This window comes from Passer montanus, unplaced genomic scaffold, assembly GCF_014805655.1.
Source record: "Passer montanus isolate IOZ18808 unplaced genomic scaffold, ASM1480565v1 scaffold25, whole genome shotgun sequence".
In the NCBI taxonomy this organism is placed as follows: domain Eukaryota; kingdom Metazoa; phylum Chordata; class Aves; order Passeriformes; family Passeridae; genus Passer; species Passer montanus.
In genome coordinates, this window is record NW_024367149.1 from 2,759,897 (window position 1) to 2,779,695 (window position 19,799).

The 19,799-nt window shown below is 45.5% G+C and overlaps 1 protein-coding gene across 2 annotated transcripts in view; it reads left to right on the forward strand.

Moving 5' to 3' along the window:
- DMAP1 (DNA methyltransferase 1 associated protein 1) overlaps window positions 1–19,475 on the forward strand; it is a 28,605-nt gene extending 9,130 nt beyond the window's left edge. For both annotated transcript variants that reach the window (XM_039711427.1, XM_039711428.1), the window contains exons 6-10: window positions 207–374; window positions 1,276–1,461; window positions 4,295–4,366; window positions 14,137–14,209; window positions 16,030–19,475. In XM_039711427.1, the coding sequence (XP_039567361.1) occupies window positions 207–374; window positions 1,276–1,461; window positions 4,295–4,366; window positions 14,137–14,209; window positions 16,030–16,376 (846 nt within the window). In that variant the 3' untranslated portion in view covers window positions 16,377–19,475. The remainder of the gene's footprint in view (window positions 1–206; window positions 375–1,275; window positions 1,462–4,294; window positions 4,367–14,136; window positions 14,210–16,029) is intronic.
- The last annotated feature ends 324 nt before the right edge of the window (window positions 19,476–19,799 follow it).

The following is a 19,799-nucleotide window of genomic DNA, read 5'->3' on the forward strand; positions in this document are numbered from 1 at the left end:
ACCCGTGGCAGTTAATTCATGCAGCTCACTGAGAAACTCCTCCTTCTCTGTCGTTCTCCTAGCACCTGCAAGAGTCCCTGCTAGGCCTTCCTCCCAGCCACTGCCTCTTGTACTGTATGTGACATCCTTGTGGTCCTTAGGTGGCTACTGCACAAGATTTTGCTTACTTCTTCCATAATGTTGTCATCCTGTGATGTCTTCCACAGAAAAGGTCAGTGGAGGACCTGAAGGAACGGTATTACCACATCTGTGCCAAGCTGGCAAACATTCGTGCAGCTCCGGGCACAGACCTAAAAATCCCAGTCTTTGATGCTGGCCATGAGAGACGAAGGAAGGAACAGCTGGAAAGGCTGTACAATAGGACACCAGAGCAGGTAACTTGGGGAAGAGAGCCTCATTTCTCCAGAAGATTGATGAGTTGAATCAGTAGGTGTATGATGCAGGCCAGAGGGTGGGAAAGGTAAAGAAGAGCTGGACAAGAAAGGAGCAACACCTGAGTACAGCTTTTGTTGTTGGGTTAATGTCCATTTAAGGAGTTTAAAAGGACAATCATTGAGAAATCTGACTATCCAGGAGAAAGGATGAGAAAAGTAATGGTCTCTGAACCTTCTCAGTGACACTGTATTAGTTCTCTGATAGAAGCAAATTCTCAATGTTGTTATGAGTACCAGAGTCTCGTGGAGAGAGAATTATTTATTTGAGAGTAAAAATCTTTCCAGAAAATATCACAGACTAAATCTACATGCTTAGTTCTTCTCTATGTTGAAGCTATGTAATGGTCCTGCAGTTCAGAGATTAAGAAAGTGTGTTCTCCATAGGCTGGAGGAGAGCCTTTGCAGTTAGTTCCCTCCAAGGACCACTTCATATGTGACTTACTCTGCTTCTTCACCCCACTGGCAGGTGTCAGTACTAGGCATAGCTGCTCTAGGTTCTATATGCTGTGACTGGGGAGGGGAGTTTTTTTCTTTTCACAACACTGTATTTGCAACTACAGCATATTCTATGCTTTTGGTCTCTGGAAGATGGGATTAGTAATTTATGGATTGTTGAAGGGTGCATCATAAATGTTGTGACCTGTCAGATTGTAGAGTGGCATTGCCATGGGTGCAGGGTAAGGTTATGGAGTGTAACATGCTCTACAAATCCAAGAAGTTAGGCAGGAGCATAAAATCATTCCCGGGCTGGCCCAGGGCAGAGCTGCTATCGGTAGATGGCCCCCTTGCCTTGCCAGGCCCCCTCTGCTCTCTGACTGCCCTGACGTGCTCTGGTCTGCAGGTGGCAGAAGAAGAATACCTCATCCAGGAGCTCCGTAAAATTGAAACCAGAAAGAAAGAGAGAGAAAAGAGAACCCAAGACCTGCAGAAGCTCATCACAGCTGCTGACACCACCACTGAGCAGAGGCGTGCTGAGCGCAAGGCTCCCAAGAAGAAGCTGCCACAGAAGAAGGAGACAGAGAAGCCTGTAAACATTTATCTTTCCTTTTTTTTCCCCTTTACCCTGTTTATGCTCTGGCTGAGTAACATTTTCTGCAGCAGTCCTATGGGGATCAGACCCTTTCTGGGTGCTGGGAGTAACTGCTTGGCTGCCTTCTGGCAGATGTTTTTTGGTTACATCTTTGGAAGGCAGATTGGTGTAAGGCAGCCATTGTCAGAGTCCCCTGATGTGCTCTCGGTCTCTCTCCCATTTGAAAAATGCTGTTTTAAGTCCTGTTTCTCTTCGTCTGCCTGAGAAAAGGGATGAAATAATGTTAATGCATCATGGCAAGGAGAAGCATCTGTCTCCCTGCTTCTTCCAAGTGTATTCTGTAACTGCTCTGTAGGGTTGACCCACAAACCCATTGTCTTTCACCTGCCTTATTTTTCTAGTTCAAGTTTTCCTTTCCTCCCCAGCTCTGGATCTCAGCAGCATCTCCCCAAGCTCAGTGCATGCCTGTATCCTGATCCTCAGCTGTGATCAGAGCAGCCCTGCTGTGGGACTCTTGTATTCTGGGAGCTATTGCTATTTCTCCATGAGTCTAAGGAGCCCAGAACACAGCTTTCGGTTCACATTTGGTGCTACCTCAGTTTCTCTTACTGGAAAGAGGAGGACAGCATGGACTCATCTAAATTCAGCACCTTCAGTTGGAAAGGGCTGTTAAAAAAATCTCAGATATTTCCCTGGGAGCTCCTGTCCCTCCACCTTGTGAACAGAGAGCACTTGAGTCATTTTTCTCCAAAAGATTCTGTACAGAGAGGGGGGAGAAGCAGTGAATTCTAGACAGTTATTGCTTGAAGTGTGCCTAATGACCACCACTTCCTCGAAATGCTCTTTTGGTGTGTCATGTCCTATGTGTGTCCCTGCTGTGTGATGAGTATAATATCACTGGGCACCTTGTACATTGAATTCCCTAAAGGGTTGTTCTGGGAAAGAGCAGCCATGGCTGGCATATCTCCCTGTAAAAAAGGCAGTTTGTCACTGGTGGGAATGAAAAAAAAGGGCTAGAGAATGGGGCTGGAAAGATACTGAGGGTGCCAGGGCAAGGGAGGCCACCCCTAAATGTTGGCTGGGGCCTGTCTGCATGCATGTAGTGCACAGGCACACCAGGGTGGGCAGAGAAGCAGTTTCTGTTGTTGCACTAGCATCATTTCAACCATGACAGAGTCCATTAGGAGTCAATTACCAACTATAGCCAGGAAATGTTAAGAAAAAAATTGCATTTTAACTAAGAATTTGAATCGGGAGCTGCATCAGCATCATTTCAACAAAGGAAAATCATTTAGCAAAGAGTCAATTGAGGTTGAAGCGTTTACAGCATGTACAGGCACATGAGGCAAAAGAACCCATTTAATTGCTTATTGCTGAATGCAAGTCAGAGTTGGCTTGGCTGAGGCAGTGATGCTGATTTCCCCACACTGCTTGTGTCAGGGTGTTCAGCAACAGGCTGAGGGGCAGAGTTCAGGGAGTTTGGAAACCAGCCTTTGTGCAAAGGAAGCACAGAGGATTGGTTTTTGATTGCAGCCTTGTTTGTCTCTAATAAGACAAGCAGGGAGGCTGTATCCTGCCAAAGATCAAAGTCATCTCTACAAGTTCATTAGCCCTGTTGGTAGTTGGAGAATACTTTTTCCTTCATGGTCGTATTTAGGAGTCTTTTCCTGGGCCCTTTGTTTGTTGGACAGACAACAGATAACTGAAATAATCTTAATGCCCAGCCATGCAGAGTGGTTTGCAGGTTTGCAAGACCAAGAACCAGAGATAGCTGATAGGGATGTGAGAGTTATTGGCAGGGAACTTGAGAAATTGAGTCACTGTCCTTCAGCATCTCTTATGATCTTGGGGCAGCCCTGACTGTCTCAGCCCTGTCTGGAACAAAGAAAGAGCAAGCTGCAGAGCCTCTCTGCAGAGAAATCTGGGAGCAGCAAGGCAAATGCTGTCTCCAAAGAAATGGGGAAATTCGAGGTGACTTGGTTTTGGAAAAACACAATGTGCATGTGTTTTGCAGAGGTTGTGGCTATTCTTAGCTTGAATCATAAGTATTGCTGACCCATTCAGGGGAACCCAATCTATTCAGTGCACAGATAGCCTGGTTTAATACTTTAAAAGTCTGTTCACCTTTTGCTTTGCTCATCACCATAGATTTATAAGGGATTGCATTAATTTTTTTCCATTTCATTTAAATACAGCTATGTGCTCTACTGTTAGCAGCAGAAACATGGAAGTTTGCTGCATTTTAATGCTGTGCTTAAAATACGAAGTAAGAAAGAAAACTGTCTAATGAGTGGACAAATGGCAAAACATGTATGAACAGCAGGCCTCCCTGGGAGGGGGCAGTCCTTGCATCCTCATTAGTGGCCTCAGGCCTGTACAGATCAGAGGTTTCTCAGCTCATTCCTTTGAGAGTTTACAGTCAAAAGGCAAGATTTAGGGAAGTCCTGGGCTGTTTTGATCAGTGAAATGGGTCAAAGTTGGATAAGGATGACACTGTGCAAATATGTATAAATACCATGTAGGGTCAGGGTTCCTGTGTGGGTGGATTTAAGTGTCTGTGCTAGCAGTGCATTTAAACCAACTGACCAAAAATGTTTGAGCTTTCCAAAGATGCCTTTGGAACTGGCATACTTTTCTCAATGAATTGCTTGGGATTTTCCCACTGAATCCCATTGCCTGGGATTTTCCTCTTGCCTCAGCTCTGACATGTGGCCGTGGCAGGTGGTTCTCTGTCATAGGAAATGGTGTTTTCCCTTCAGATAGTCTCTATATGAAATGTTGTGTTTCTTGTGTTTCCTCCATCAACACATCCTGTTTCAATCTCTTTCAGGCTGTTCCTGAGACTGCTGGCATCAAGTTTCCTGACTTCAAATCTGCAGGTGTCACGCTGCGGAGCCAGAGGGTAGGCTCTTGTCCTGTTCCCATGGGACCTCTCTTAATGTCTTTCACTTTGTTTGGCTCTCTCCTCATCCTTTTATAGCTAAAGAAAGTCAAGTTCTTGCCTCTAAATTAAGAAAGGAATTCCATAAATGTGGAGACTCAGAAACCTGGAATGCTGGCTCTGTGGAAGCCAACTCATTGCCTTGCAGAGGCACCTGAACTCGCTGGTGTTTGTCACTAGTGTGCTGTTAGACACCTGTAACAGAACCAAATGGAGCTCTCTAGTCCAAACAGAGCTCACTGCCAGATCTAATGGGCCCCTTGGAGCATGCGTGTTACTAGCTGAGAGGTTCTTTTGGAGTGGTTTGGGCTGGAAAGGACCTTAAAAATCATCTAGTTAAGATGATTAAGAACTGGATGTTCAGGTTTGTGTCTTGAAAAAAATAATGGAAACACATAAACACAGAGAATTTTTAGCTTTTCTGTTTACATTATCTTAGAAGATATTTTTTGGAAAAACCCCCATGTTCAGTCTCTTGCAGAGATACTCCTGAGTAAAGAACTTTCTTGCTGTTTTTGTATTGTTGTCTATTGCTATCAGCAAGATTTGACACCTGCCTCTTCGCCACAGGTTTTGGGCTATCGAGTAACTTAAACCTCCTTGGTCAGCTGAAGGTTTTGTGGAGAAGTTTTGATATCAAAATCCTGTGTGCCCATACAAGTACTTTTTTTCTTTTTCCTAGGGAAAAAAAATGAATTGAATTATTATAGCAAAGCTGGATAAGTACATTCTTTGCCTGACATCCTCACTTGGCACAGTAAATTTAAAGGACTGTTTTTATGGAATGTTCTTTTGATATCAGACTGGTTTCAGATAGAAATGTGTTTGGGATAATGCTGCTTTGATGTACTGGTCCATGTGTGTGTTAGAGGTGGGATGCCTCAGCAGGGTCACTGCTGAGGGGCCCTTTCATTGCACCAGTGCCACCATCTGCAGGGTACGTGTTTGAGTGAGGGGCTACAGCCTTGAGGAAATCACAGTGCAGAGACAAGCAAGATTGCAGTGCAGGTGTTGAGATTTATTGAGACGTGGCAGATGTGTTCTCCAGCACTAAGATAAATAGAGTAATTTATGGAGATTGATTTGGATTTTGAAAACTAATAAGTAATGGTTGATCTTTTCTATTTTTTTTACCCCCTCTGGAAGAGAAGCTGAGCAATAATGTATCAGTGATGGAACCATCTGGCAAAGCCAGCAGCCTTCTCATGTGCCAAACAGGCAATTCAGATCTCAGCCTTCATGGGTGCTACATGCTTTTATCTGTTCCCTTTAATGCTCACAAGATGCAGTGTTAAGCTGAGGCATGGCAGTCTGATTCAGCAACTTTTAGCCTGCAGTATCCAAGCTCCTGGAGTGACCTAGAGCAACTTTCTATGTTCTTCTTGCAAATTTTAAGGAGATAAATTCTGTTCTTAGAATTGCCAGTGGTTTGTGAATTAAAAAAGATGTTTCATCACTGATCTAGGTGAAAAAACAACACTTTGCTATTTGGAAATGTGAAACCTACCTCTAAGCCAGAAAAATGAATTCATTTGTGGCTTTTAGCCAGTCACCTGGCTTCCTTATCCAAGCCTTCCCTGTTTTTAAAATGGGAGCTATCAGACTCACTTGCTTCAGAGATATATGGTGGGGAGAATTAATTACATGAGGTCAGCACAGGCCTTTTGAACTGGCAAGAGGTGCTGAAGTGCCAAGTGTTACGGAGTTGACAGTCCATGCTAATCCAAATTATTTTACTTGTGGGATTTATATGGCAAACCCTCTGATCTCCAGTGATGTGGAATTGATCAGGGTGGAGGCTGACTAGGACTAAGTGAGGAATTGGAATGAAGTGCTAGAAATTCATACTCTGACAACATCCAGCATAAGATGTTTTGCCCTTAGCACGTTGAAAAATGATTTCTAAAAGCTTGTGCTGTCCTGCAGTAAGTTCTTTTGTCTCAAGACCTAGAGAGTTCCTCACCTAAAGGCTTCTGTTGTCCTCCTTTATTTCACACTTTGCTATTGTGCTTTATGCCTTTGTGGTTAGGTAAAGTTGGATTTTGCAGTGAGATCAGGGCTCAACCTCTGTCATGTGTGAAAAATGTACCATATCATCCCCAGGATAATAGCACTTACTTTTTGATTAGAGATTTTTTTTTTTCCTAAGGATTTACAATTAGTCTGAAATCTGAGTTAAAATTAATTTATAGAAATGAGTCCTTGAAGAAAAAGTTAGGAATCCATATTCAACTTAATTTGTTCCCAGTAGTTTTTACGACAATAGCCATGGCTCTTCAAATTCCCCCTGTCATTACAGCTTACACAATCTTATGGACAGGCTGAATTTGAAGACTGTTTTTTTTTTTTTTTCCCTGTGAGGATTAATGGTCACTTACAGCCATTATTCTTCATAACTGAAAGTTTCTCCTTCAGCAGACGCTGAAGAGTAATCTTCTGCAGTGACTTCGACAAGCTGGCTTCTGTCAGACTGGCCTCAGTCTCCCATTGTTCTCCATGGGACTGTGGCCACAGGCAAAGAAGGCCACAGCCCCCGTGCCCTTGCTCTGCATGGGATTTCCCTCTGCCTCCTGACAGCACAGACTGCAAGTTTCTCTAAGGCAGTGGGAAGCTGGGCATTATGAAAAGCTTCCTCTTAATTCAAGGCAGTGTATTGCCTTGGTGCAACTGAGAACAGGAGGCAGCAGCAGATGTTTGGAAAGGGGTGAGCCTTCTGAGAGTTTCTTGAAAAGAATTTTAGACCTTTGCATTTGATCTTAGTAAAACAGTGTTATGGAAATAACATCAGAAGTGTATTATTAATGCTAAGCATTACTTCTGGAAAACTTCCTGTTATGCCAGCTCTGCTCAGCTGGGAGGTCAGACAGCCAAAGAGCCAGAGGAAAAGAGAGATGTGTAGGAAATTTGAACAGGGAAAGGTGAAGAAAAGACTAAAGGGAAAGCAGGGAGCTATGAGGAAGGAATGCTTTGCTGTGGTTCTGCCTGAAGGACAGGAGGATGGGAGTTGTTGAACTTGAATATTTTCCAGGATCCAGACAAACAAACAGTAACCACATGTTTGTGATCTGGGCATGATGTTGCTTCAGTAGGGCAGAACTGAGTTTGTTTTGATTTCACCACAGTGCTTCTGTACCATGTATGTTCAGCTTTCTTTTAAATTTAACCTTTGTTTTTGTTGTGTTCAGAGTGCTTGACTTTGGCATACTTAACATCTCTGCAGTGTTTTTTAAGTTCTTCTCTCTGAGCCCTGTCTGTGGATTTTAACTTACAATTTTGGTAATGCTGTTGAATTGTTGCAGCAGTGCTTTTAAGAAAGAAGATGATGCATGGAAAAGGGTGGATGTTTGTACCCACTCCTGCATGTTGGGGTGCATGTCTGTGTCCTTTATCACTTGTCATGGGTTTGGAAGCAAAGGAACTGGAAGAGAATTGATTTGAGCGGTGTCTCATCTGGAAACAAAACAAAACCTTGTGATGAGAAGATGTTTGTAGAATTCTCAGTCTGCAGAAAGGACTGAGGGATGCTCCAGCTTAGTCATTCAAAGCTGGCCTCCTCCCCTCAGAAAAGGCTTCCAGCCAGCAGCCTGACTCCATCTGCTTAACTGGGATCTTGTAGACAATTTGCCAGTTGAACAAATTAAGAAGGAAAATTACAAGTAGAGCTTCAGTACCCATTGATTCAAATATTCACACTCACCAGCTTTTAAATGTTTAGTAGCCTTCTGAGCACTTTTTTAGCACTAATTCATGAATAAGAATTTACTGTGGTTGTGTGGGGAAGCATGTGTGTGTGTTCTTCCTTTTTTTTTCTTGGAGTGAGAACTAAGTGCTTCCTGCGAGTCCAAGGTGAATGATATTTCTAGAGGAAGATGAGGTTGTATGGTTGTATGTATGTGTTTAGACATGTTTATTCTCTATATTTGATCTGACTAATAATTACATGGCCAAGCATGCTGGCTGTTTACCTGCACTGGAGGCTGCTGGCTCTGTTCCTTCCCTGTCATTAATGCAAACCCAGACTTCATTGGCAGTGAACATGTGACACATCTGTCTGTCCTCCTGTGATCAATACCATCCCTTCAGAGGTTCAGCTTTTGAAAGCAGTTCCATAAAATACCAGTTATTCTTATTTGGATTTGATAAATTTAATTACTTGAAGCAATTAATTATTTATTTGCTTTGTATTGATTGCACTCCAAGGCGTTCTGGCATCAATCTCATGGAGATCAGCACACCCTTATTAGGTGGGGAAAGTTTATGTTCCCAGGTCTGAACATCCCATGGATTAGTTAGCTGAGATGTGCTTGTTGCTTCTGCTAGCAATTTTTCATTAGTGAAGTTGTATGTTTTGCACTCTTCAAGAGAGTGGCTGGGAGTAATTTCCACAGGGAGTCTGACAGGTGTAGAAGGGAAGTAGTTCTCTCATTTCTGTGAATAAAACTTATGAAGAAATGATGCAGGCTGGATCGAATTCATGTTGTGGCATTGCCATCTATTTGTTGTACTATATGCCCTTTAATTAGGGCCAAGAGAGTGCTGGTGCATTTCGTAATCAAACTCCTGTCTGTAGAGAATGAAATAAGATGAAAATATTGGTGTATTTATTTTTAGAGAGAACTGCAAAGGATACAAAATCTTGAATGAACTACAGAAGGTGAATCCAACACATCTTTTCCTCCATTCTTGTTTTTAGCTAAACCAAAAGGCACTTAATGGTAAATTGCAGAAAGAAAATCCATACATCACCTTTTCTTGTGGAGGTCATTGATGTGGGAGAGCATCTGGACCAAAGCCTTAGTAGGTTTTCAAGTACAAGGAGAGAGCTCTGGGTGCAGGAACGGCATCTTTAAAATAAATTGCACTTCTGGAAAGGACACTCCATGTTGCTGCTTCTGTTGAATGGTCCAGTGCCAGTGTCCATGCAGTATGAGGCCTCAGGGACCTTTGTCAGTCCTGGATTTGAGAAGCCTTTTAGTACCTTTGTGTGCCTGTAGTGACACAGTGTGGGGTGTCATTCATCAGCCCATTTTATTGTGTGTAACACGTGCAGAGCTCCATATATATCACTTTTTTCTTTCATTAGTGTAACCAATATAATGATTGGACTGTAATTAGTCACTGTGGTTGTTTGTATTTGTGTAAGTGGAGATTCAGTTAAATTATTTAAGAGGAAAGCAACATCAATTCAAGACTAGATGCATGTGTTGCTACACTTTGCTGTGTCTGATCTGTAAGTTTATGTAATGTTCTTGTGCTATGGTAGAGTGTCCTTGGAATTCCCCCTTCTGTGGCCAGTCTTAGGGTCCTCCCTGCAATCACAGTGCACACTGCTGTGCTCTTGATTTGTTTCTGTCAGATGCAGCTTAGAGGCTGCAGCCATTTCCATTTTCTCAGGGTCTCAGCTTGGTCTTCATGCCTGTAGTGAGAGGCAGGGGTAGGAATATCTGGGGATCTGCAGATCTGCTTAAAGCAAAATACTGTAGTGTCATTCTGGGAATGCACTTTTAGCATAAAATACCCCCCAGTAGAAATGTCCTGTGCAGTTCTTTCTTCTGCAGCACTTCAGTTCCATGCAGTGAAGCACTTCAGAATTTCAGAAATGTGCAAGTTCATATCCAAAACTGAATTTTTCAGCTGAGGTTTTTCAAATTCCAGAGCTCTAAGACTAAAGTACTTAATATGGTTCTTTCCTTCCTTGAGTCCTAAAACTGTACAGGAGTGGAGGCTTTCTGCTTCTGCAGGGTAGAGCCATGCAACTCAGGAATGTTTGACCTTCAGGCAGAAAATGCAAAAACCATTATTAATCTGAAACTTTAGCACTTTCCTGGAAATCCACTAAACCATTCAGTACTCTAAAGATATCCATGAAGAAAGTGCCTAATGAGAAAGTTTTCTTGCTGCTGAAATCCATAAGGAAGGTGGTTTTCAATGTCAGTGAGCTGTATTATAATGCTGAACAATACTGGTGCTGGTGCATAAAACCACAGGTACAGCTGTACAGGCATAGGTCAGATGTGTGGAGATTTTAGGGTTAATGTTGTTAGGACAGTTATATTGTTTGGGATTGGGGAAGGCTGATTTTAAGAGAAAACTTACCTTGAAATTGAATTAAAATGAAGTGCAGCATCAGGGAGGGTACATGTGAAATATTTAAATAACCACTAATTAATTAAAAAAACCTTGTATTTTGGTGGTAGACCAAACAAAAGGTTTCGGCACAAAAAAGACCTTTTGAGGAGGAGTGGGAAGTTGGGAGCATCAGAAAAGGAACATTTATGAAGAAAGTGATGGGTTGAGAGTAGGACATTTAAGATGACCACACAAATACAATCACTCAAGTGCCCTGACTGAATCTGTGGATCCTGCAGACCTCTTCCATTCCTACTGCAGATCCCCATGACAGCCTCTACCTGCCAGGTGGTGATGCTGTGAGACACAACAGGACTGTGCTGCAAGCTCTGCTATTATTTAGACTTCATTACTCTGCTGAAATAGATTCAAATACATTTACAACTATGCTTAAAAGTATTAGCATAAATCATGAAAACTGAATGGCACACAAAAATAAATGAACCAAATCTGTTTGGGGAGGCTATATCTTCAGTTATTTCTTATCCTGTTTGTTAATTTAATGAATTTTGCCAATTAGCAATTAATTTGCAGTAGGTCTCCTAGTCATTAGTGTGAATTAGCAAGGTTTTGTTGGCGGAATGCCTCGAACATTAAATAAAAACCCTGTATCATCCAAAACCTCAAGGGTACTCCATGGTGAGATCCTGCACAGAAATTGAACTGCAGAGTCCACCCCAGTCCCAGCCCTTGCTGTGAAGGTGTGGTGGGTGCTCTGGTCTGATCTTTTTAAACTGCTTGACCCAGCTCTGGAGCAATGTCCTCCTCCTTCAGGGGAGAGCAGGGCAGGTCAGTGCCCTGTATTCCATGTTTCCCAGACCAAGTGCATTCCAGCAGAGGCTTCTCTCTGTACAGGCAGGCTTTGTGGTGTTGACTCACAGTTTTCTGTAGCTCTTTATTTTTCTCTTGGTACACACAGTTCATGTGTTTAATGCAGGTTGTTTATAGCAAGGACAAAGGATTACAGTCCCTAAATCAAAAGTGATGTTGGTGTAATTATAAGCACAGGCTGGTGTTGCAAAGAGGGCTGTAGGGAGAGGCTGTCAAAGGAGAAGAGCATCCAAAATATAGTAACCTCAAAAATCCCAGCTAATCAGTTTTCTGACGGGAGCAATCTGTTTCCCAGGTATTATTATTATATGGGGACTTTAAAGATAATAAATAACAATAATAGTCTACTGTGAGGAAGGAAAGAAAAGGGCAAATGCCATTCACCTCAGAAGCTGTGGTTGCTCACTGGAGTTCTCTGAGGAACATAATTTTCCTCAGCCCCTCTGGAGGCCTCCATCCATGACAACACCAAGAACATCCCAGGAGCTGTGGTGTCAGCAGTAAGGTTGCCTGAAGGGGTGCTTTCATTAATGCAGAGATATGGCCCACAGAAACCACAGTGGTTTCTGTGCAGACATCATGAGGCAGAGAGCTCTTCTCTGGGCTGCTGGCTGGGACTTGTGGCTCCTGCAGATTGCTTTATTCTCTGGGAATGAGGGGCAAGTGAGCACCACTTCCAGCACTGTGCTGCTTCTCTGAATATCTGCTTGAAAGACCAAAACAAAGAAGGGCTTCCTGAAGTAAGCTTGGTCTTATCAGAGCTGTACAGAGCATGAAGACTTCTCTCTTGCAACAAGGCAGCCCAGCTAACGGACCTTGGCTAACAGATTATCAGCAGCGTTTGAGTAATAGACTGCTCATTTAGTTTTAATACATTTTGCATAGAGAGCAATCAGCCTTCATCAGTCTTAGAGATGAATTGGCTTAGCCAGCTAAATTCTAAAGATATTAGTCCGACAGCAGCCACATAAATCATAACATTTTCTTAATGATGGTAAAATTAAAATATACTCTTGCTTTGAGAAACCAATGAAGCCTTCCTGTTTGCAGGCCAGATCTTCCTGCCTGAATTAAAAGGAAGCTTAATTGATGTGGTTTTAAACTAAACTCACAGTCACACTCTTCCTCAGCATCTTAAGTGTTCCTTTCTTTGAAGTTAAATTAATTTGTCCTGCTTCTCCTTGCTCCATCCTCTAATCTTCAAGAGTGTCAGTGAAGACCAGACTCCTGTGGGACATGATCCAGGTGTGCACAGCATCACAGTTGAAGGCTTTGTCAGGTTGTTTGCGTTGCCAGTCATTGCTTGAGCTAGTGGAGGCCTCCCAGGGGGAAAGCTTGTGCTCTTCCTCTAACCAACAAACCAAGACCTTCTCTTTGTCTACCTAGCCTAGCCAAGGGTGACCTTTTCTTGTCCTTTGTTCCTGAAGCTTGCTTGGTGCCCAGCATGCTTTTTCCAGAAGGGAAATTAACAGAAGGGAATCCTGCCTTTAGCTGAAAAGGCTGCAATGTCTGGTGTTGGCATTTTTGTGTTGGAGCAGCGAGCACTGGAAGCAATGGCTCTAATCTGGGAGACTGATATTAGGCTGCCTGCTTTGGGCAACTTCAGCCTGTGACCTGTGGGAAGTAAGGTGACCACAGGTCCTCCCAGTGAGCTCTCAGAGGCCAGTTTTAAGGTGGAGTGCATAATGTTCCTTCCTTCAGGTCATTCCCAGCCACACAGTCGACTCATGGTTGGTGGGCTCGTGGCTGAGGTTTGGGCCCCTGGTCAGTGTGTGCAGGATGGCTGCAGGATGCTCTTGCCCTGCTCTGGCTGCTCAGTGGCCTGCTGGGCAGCTTGGGTTGGAGATTGTGATCCTCAGGTTGAGGTGTGAGGAAGGACAGCCTGTGCCCGTGCAGAAGGGTGTTGGACAATGCAGAACTGAGAACCATTTCTTTCCTGGTGCGTCTTCTGGCATAGCCGAGTGCTTTCATGTCTTCTTGAATATGTCCGCAGGGCTTGGAAACCTGTTCTCCCTGCCATATTGTGCCAGCTGCATTTGTGCTGCTGGTAATCTAATAAATGCTTGGTCTGAGCAGCTAGCACTCCTGCTAGAGCCCAAATGAATGCAGAGGAAGGACCCTGCTAAGTGTGTGCATTCTTCCTCTCCTGGCCAGCTCCAATTCCCTTTCATAGCTCACATCTGATGCTTCCTCTCTCACCTAGCCCCTTAGCTCCGATGTAAATGTGTGTGCACACTTCCGCCAGTCAAGTAACTGTGCTCTCTCTGTCTCTCCCCTTTGTTACAAAGCCTGCTCTGTAAATGAATCCCACAGGTCTGGGGCTCAGCAGGTAAAAGGAGAAGTGAGTCTGTTAGCGCATGAGTCTAATCAGGCCGGCTAAAGCGAATAAAGTAGGGCAGCATTGCACATTAGCCGCTGTGTAAATGAGCCCTTTGATGGGCTGGGCACCGCAGGAGAGGGTTTGAAGCCTAGAAGAACTTTTGTTGTTAATTCAGTGACACATGGAAACTGTAAAACAGCGTGTCTTGCACACACACGAGAGAGAAAATAAAAGCCCTCACGACCGGGCTTTTCAATACCTGCCCTCAGACCTAGTCTGAAAACTTTCAGCCCCTGTCTCCCTCTCTTACCACTTGATTTTCCTTTCTCTCCCTTTCTTTTTTTTGTTCCCCCTGCACTATAAAAAGAAAAGCTCTCTTGCCTTTTGAACTAGACGGCTGTGAGTGAGGGCTATCTCTGAGCTGTGTGGCTCTGTTACCTTTGTGTTCCAGATGAAACTGCCAAGCTCGGTGGGACAGAAGAAGATTAAAGCCCTGGAGCAGATGCTGATGGAACTCGGAGTAGGTGAGTAAAGGGGGCACGCGAGAGAGAAAGAGACACACAGAGCTAGCCTTTGTTCTCGAGATGGGCTATTTTTTCCCCTAGTAATACAGCCAGTTTCTTGAATAACAGTATGTGAATGGTTTTTAAAATATTTTATGTGTTTAAAAAAAAAAGAGAGGGTAAAAGCCAGAACAAGATGCACAGGGTTTTTTTTTTTTTCCTCCCAGTAGAAAAATCTTTTAAAAGAGCCTTTGTTTCTCTCTTGTTTGGGCCTTTTTAACCATCAAGAGAGGCAGCACAGTATTAGGAAGGCAAATCTCAGCCTTGCCGGGAGAGGTACTTCTAAGTGTGTTAGTGACCACGGCACGCGCATTGTTCAGGGCTGCCCTGTCTTGCTTTTAAGCTTCATTTCCTCTTAATTTACTGCTCACGGTGGCAAGTCCAAAATGCATCTGGGACTGTTCATCCCCCCTTTATAGGTTGCATGCTGTGTGAAAATCTGGAGCATCTCTGCTGAAAGGCGAGTAAACACACATCCCTCACTCTTGAACTCGAGTGTCTTAGCAGCTGAAAGAAGGGTTCACTTAACATGTACAATACCTGCTCGTGGCTAGAGGGGGAGAAGTGCAGCCTGTGGCCAGCGGCTGCTCTCCATGCAGTGGGGACAGTTTGCAGGTATTACAGGTCCCAGCATGCAGTGTCTCTTGATTAGACACCTGATGATCCCTTCCCCCTGCACTGTGGCTGGAGAGACATTTAAAGGTAGGAAAAGAGAACATTAGAAAGAAAAATAGAAGCCTTATTAATGATTTACAAGAGATCACATAGCCTGTCCCCAGCACTGACTTCTGTTAATTCTTGTTAGTTTTTTGGGCCAACTGGTTTATGGCTCGATGTGTTGTCTGTGCCATTCTGAAGGCCTCCTGTGGCTGGTGAAAGTGGCTCAGCCAGGATGGCTTCCTCTTTCTGCTGTAGAGCTAAGGCAGTTGCTGTTTGTGCTTGCTAGGGAAGCCTGAGGGAAGCATGTGATTGTTTCTTGGAGCTCACTTTCCATGAGGGTAAGGAGGGGCTCCTGACTCCCCACTCCTGCCTCACAGAACTCACATATCTTGAGGGTCTCTTGGGGCTGTGGCCCTGCTGTACCTTAGAGTGCAGAACCACACCTGGGCTTTGTGGGGGTGGAACACAGTGCCAGCAGGAAGGGGGTCATGTGGGCAGCCCTGCAGACAGGGGCACTGCTGTGTATCAGGGCAAACACGCAGAGCTTCATCCTTTCCTTCTGCACAACTTGCAGCTCTTCCTGGCTCTGTGTGTGTGCATGGTGGGGTGCAGCAGAATGCAAGGTGTGGGGAGGAGATCTGATAATTGCTGCTACAAACAGGTTAGTAACACAGCAGCAAAGCAGTTCTCTGCCTTGGACCTGCCCTGTGAGGAGCAATAAGAGAACTCAACCTGTCCACCTGTTGCTGGTGAAGGTGTAGGGAGCAGCAGGAGCTCTTCTGCCCTTTGCAGCAGCGTGGGTCCAATCTCTCTGCAAGACACAGCTCCCTCCATGTGACCTGGTGGGTGGCAAGGTTCAGCCATCTGGTCTTCCATCATCCTTCACTTGCTGAGTCCTGGAGTTTGCAGGTTCACCCTTAATCCTTGGTCAGAACCAAAGGACAGCCTGAGAAATAGGAGTGCAGCCCTTAGGGATACCAATTGCTACTGATCCGTGTTATTGGAGTGAGGTTCCTGGCGTATCTTTGTGGGAATGAAAGAGCAGCCGAGACCTTTATAGGGATTTTTTCATTGTAGGCTGTAGGTCTGGGTGTTTAACAGGGAGTGTTTCTTCTTCCTAGATCTTAACCCTATGCCCACAGAGGAGATTGTACAGATGTTCAACGAGCTGCGGAGCGACCTGGTGCTGCTGTACGAGCTGAAACAAGCCTTTGCCAACTGCGAGTACGAGCTGCAGATGTTGCGGCACCGCTACGAGGCCCTGGCCAAAGCTGGGAGCATCGGCCCCCTCAGCGTGGAAGGTGCCCATCCAGATGGCCAGACAGGGCTTGGCATCGAGGAGGGCAAGGCAGATACCAAGGACCAGATCATCGATGTAGTAGGAGCACCACTGACCCCCAACTCGGTGAGAAGGAAGGTCGGGGGGGCAGAGCAGGGCGCACTCAGGTCTCCGACGCAGATGCCCTGACAAGCGCTGGGGATGCTGCCCTGCTCTCCTTCCAGGCATGCGCGTCCAAGGGAGCAGAACACGCCTGTTCCCCCCCAAGTCCCAGTGCTGCTCTCTGGGCTTGTCTCCTGTGCTGGACAGTGTTCTTGGTGCTACAGGTGGGGTCAGCAGGGCTTTCTACATCCTGCATGCAGGCAGATGGCTTGGTGTGGGTGCCACTGTGGACCAAAGCGGTGAGGCTTTGGGTGATGAGAGCTTGTTCTAAGGCAGCAACAGTACAGCTGCAAACCTGAGGTGTTTTCCCTCTAGATACAGCCTCGTAAGGGTTGCTCAGCAGAGGGAAGCAGGTGGGGAAAGCAGTCTTCAGGTGATGAGACATGACCTGCCCAAGACCCTGGAGCAGGAGGCTTGGGAAGGACAGAGGTGTTTGAAGAGCAAAGGAGGGTTTTTGTACCCTACTTCCAGTGCCAAGAAAGAAAAGCCTGGCCTAGGGCTTCTTCCAGTGCAAGCCCTGTGGCAATGTCCTGTGCATGTACCTCTGCAGGATGTGAATCACCGGCCTCTCCTCCCTGCCTCCAGGAGGGCAGGTTGCCCAGCCCCTCACCACTGCCTCAGGGCCAAGGGTAAGCCTGGGGATCAGCTGAGGCTGCTTTCCCCTCTGTGCAGTCCCCTGGCACAGCTGAGCTGAACTGCCTGATGAAAGCTGCCCATCTCCACACCGTGGCATCCGCGACGCCTCCGACGCACTGCCCCTGGTAGCGGCACAGACCTTTACTTTCTGAAATGTATAATGTATTGCAGGATATTGAGAACACCTTATCTGTCAACGGCAGAGGCGACACATTAACCTGGACTTGAGTAATGTCCTATTTGATTGTGACAATGTTGAGTCGTAAGGAAGAGTTCCACTGAGACAGGTTCATGTTTGTAAAGGAGTCTTTTGAATTATTATTTTTTTTCCCTACTGCATTCAATCTGGAATCTCACCCCTCCCTCCCTGCGGTCTGGAGTGTCCTGGTTTGCAAACTTTTCGGGCTGATTTACAGTACAGTTGGTGTCCCTTGAGAACTGGCTTGTTGGGAAGGTGGGAGAGATGGTGGTGGTGGCCATACCTGTAGGAGGAGGGAGCCCATGTGTCTGTTTCTGACCACATTGTTCCTCGGTGCCACCTCCTGGAATTGGAAACAAAGGCATGGGCCCAGGCAGCACAGAGAGGGTTAAACTGACCTGGTCTCTGACATATTTGAAAGAAATATAATCAAGTTAATTCACTGCAAGGCAAATTCAGTACCTAAAGGGCCCCCATGTTAAATACAGCACTGACCTTTACCGGCTGATTACACAAAGACGACACAATTAGATTAGTCCAAGACAAAAGGTCAAGCACATTCACACTGTGACCATTTTTTGCTACCTTTTGAGGGGGGGGAATTACATCCCAGCTGGAGGGGTATTTTGGAGAGGAAGAGAATGGGGCTGCTGTACCATGTTCTGCCTGGTTCAGATATGTTTGGAAAGTCAGGCAGGGCCTGGCAGCGTGCTTGCCCTGAACCTTTCTACAGTTGTTGGGGTATGTGGTGGTGGGAGAGAGACATCAACACCCTGCAGCCCACAGCCAGCTTTTCCCCAGATAGGCTGAGTAGAGGTCATGTCCTGGTGATCCTCCCTGCCCTGCCCAGAGCTGGCAGATGCAGCTCCAGTGCCTCTTGTCCAGCATCATGGCTGAAATTTGCCTTCAGAAGATTGTTTGGCTTGGTCAGCACTGAGAAGGGGATGGCTGGTGGGTGCATGCATGTGTCCCCACCCTGCACAGCGATGGCCCCAAGGTGTCCCAGGCTGTGGTGGGGACAGCAGGGCTAGGTCACGGTGCTGAGGAAGCAGCCTGTGGAAGCACAGTGGTGCTTTTTGATGCCCATTCCTTCCCTTGCCTCCTGCAGCCGTGGGTGCTTGGCCATGACACCTGCCCTTGTCCTGCTGCAGTGCTTTAACCCTGCCACGCCAGTACTGAACTCCCGAGTTCAAGCGTGTGCTTTGCCACTGAGCTGCCAGGGCCTTTGGGGGTATCATTTAATCTCCCTCCTTCAAATTCCTCTGAGTTGGAGAATCCCTTTGTGCTGTCTAGCACTGCCTGTTCATGGCACTCTACATGTTGGATTAAGCATGGATTAGTTCAGCCTCCAAACCAGCTGCTCCCCTGAAGCCAGATTTGTTTCCCTGGAGAGAAGTATCTTGCTCCAGATGTTGGAGGGAATGAGTGGCAAAGCCAGGAATAGGACTAGGAGTCTTGACTCCTGAGTGCTGCCTGGCATGTCTGGATTCCTTTCCAGGAATTGGAATGAATAGGCAAAGGCACACCAGGGTCTTTTGAGGTACTGGTTTTGTCAGCAGCTGCCAGCAGTGGGGACTGGGGACATGTCAGCAGGGTGTGTTAGCCAGGCTGGGAGAGGCATCTGTCCCAGAGCCCGTGGGGCAGTGGGAAGCCTGGTGCTGTCCTGCCCTGCTGTGTCCACCACTTTTCTCCTACCCTGGTGCCTGTCCACGCTCTCCCAGGGGCTGCAGTGCCCATTGCTGACCATTAAAGCCGAGCTGGGATCCCCCCGGTGCTGTTTGAGGCTGACCCCGGTAGGGACTTTACTCGGGGCCTTTGGGAGGTGAAAGGTGAGCCGAACTCGGAACAAATTAGTTCCAAGCAGAAGTTCAGCCAGTTACTCCAGATTGGATCCTTTGATTTCCGCAACTCAGACTCCACTCAGTGATCTGTAATGAGTGACTCTCAGAAATCCTCACATTGCAGCACTTTGTTCCTGAGCTCACAAGTCAGCCCATTAATGGGTAAAGGAAAGGACCTTGAGTCTAAGAAGTCTCGGGTTCAGAGTCAGAATTATTTGACTTTTAAGCTTCCTTTATCTGAACTCCTGCTGACTTCTTGTTTTCTGAGCCTGTTTGAAAGCTAGAAGTTACATTGTTAAGATCAAACATTCTCTCTTTCCAGATGGAGTTACAATATCTGTCTTTTATATATATATATTTTAATATATATAGTGTATATATACCAGGGTGTATATATATTCTTCTCTTTTTTTTAATCGTTCTTTCCATTAAAAGAAACTAGACTTGTAAGCTCTTGTAAATTATAATGTAAAACATTTTTTTTAACCAGACAGTTCCCAATTTTGCCCGAGGCAACTGGAATAGCTGTGCCACGGAAGGCAATAGGAAGGTGATTAATATGAATTTGTGACATATTTGAAAGATGGGTCTTTTGCCATATAAAGATTATCAAACACATGTGCTCTTCCCCATTAATTCTGCAGCCCTCCCAGGAAAGCCACAAAGCCCAGCTCCTTTGTTTCCAGGGTGGGTTTTTGTTTTTTTAAATGTACCTTTCGGTCCCCTTGATTACCCTGTATTTGATTTTTATAGGGCATCTGCTCACTCTGCTGT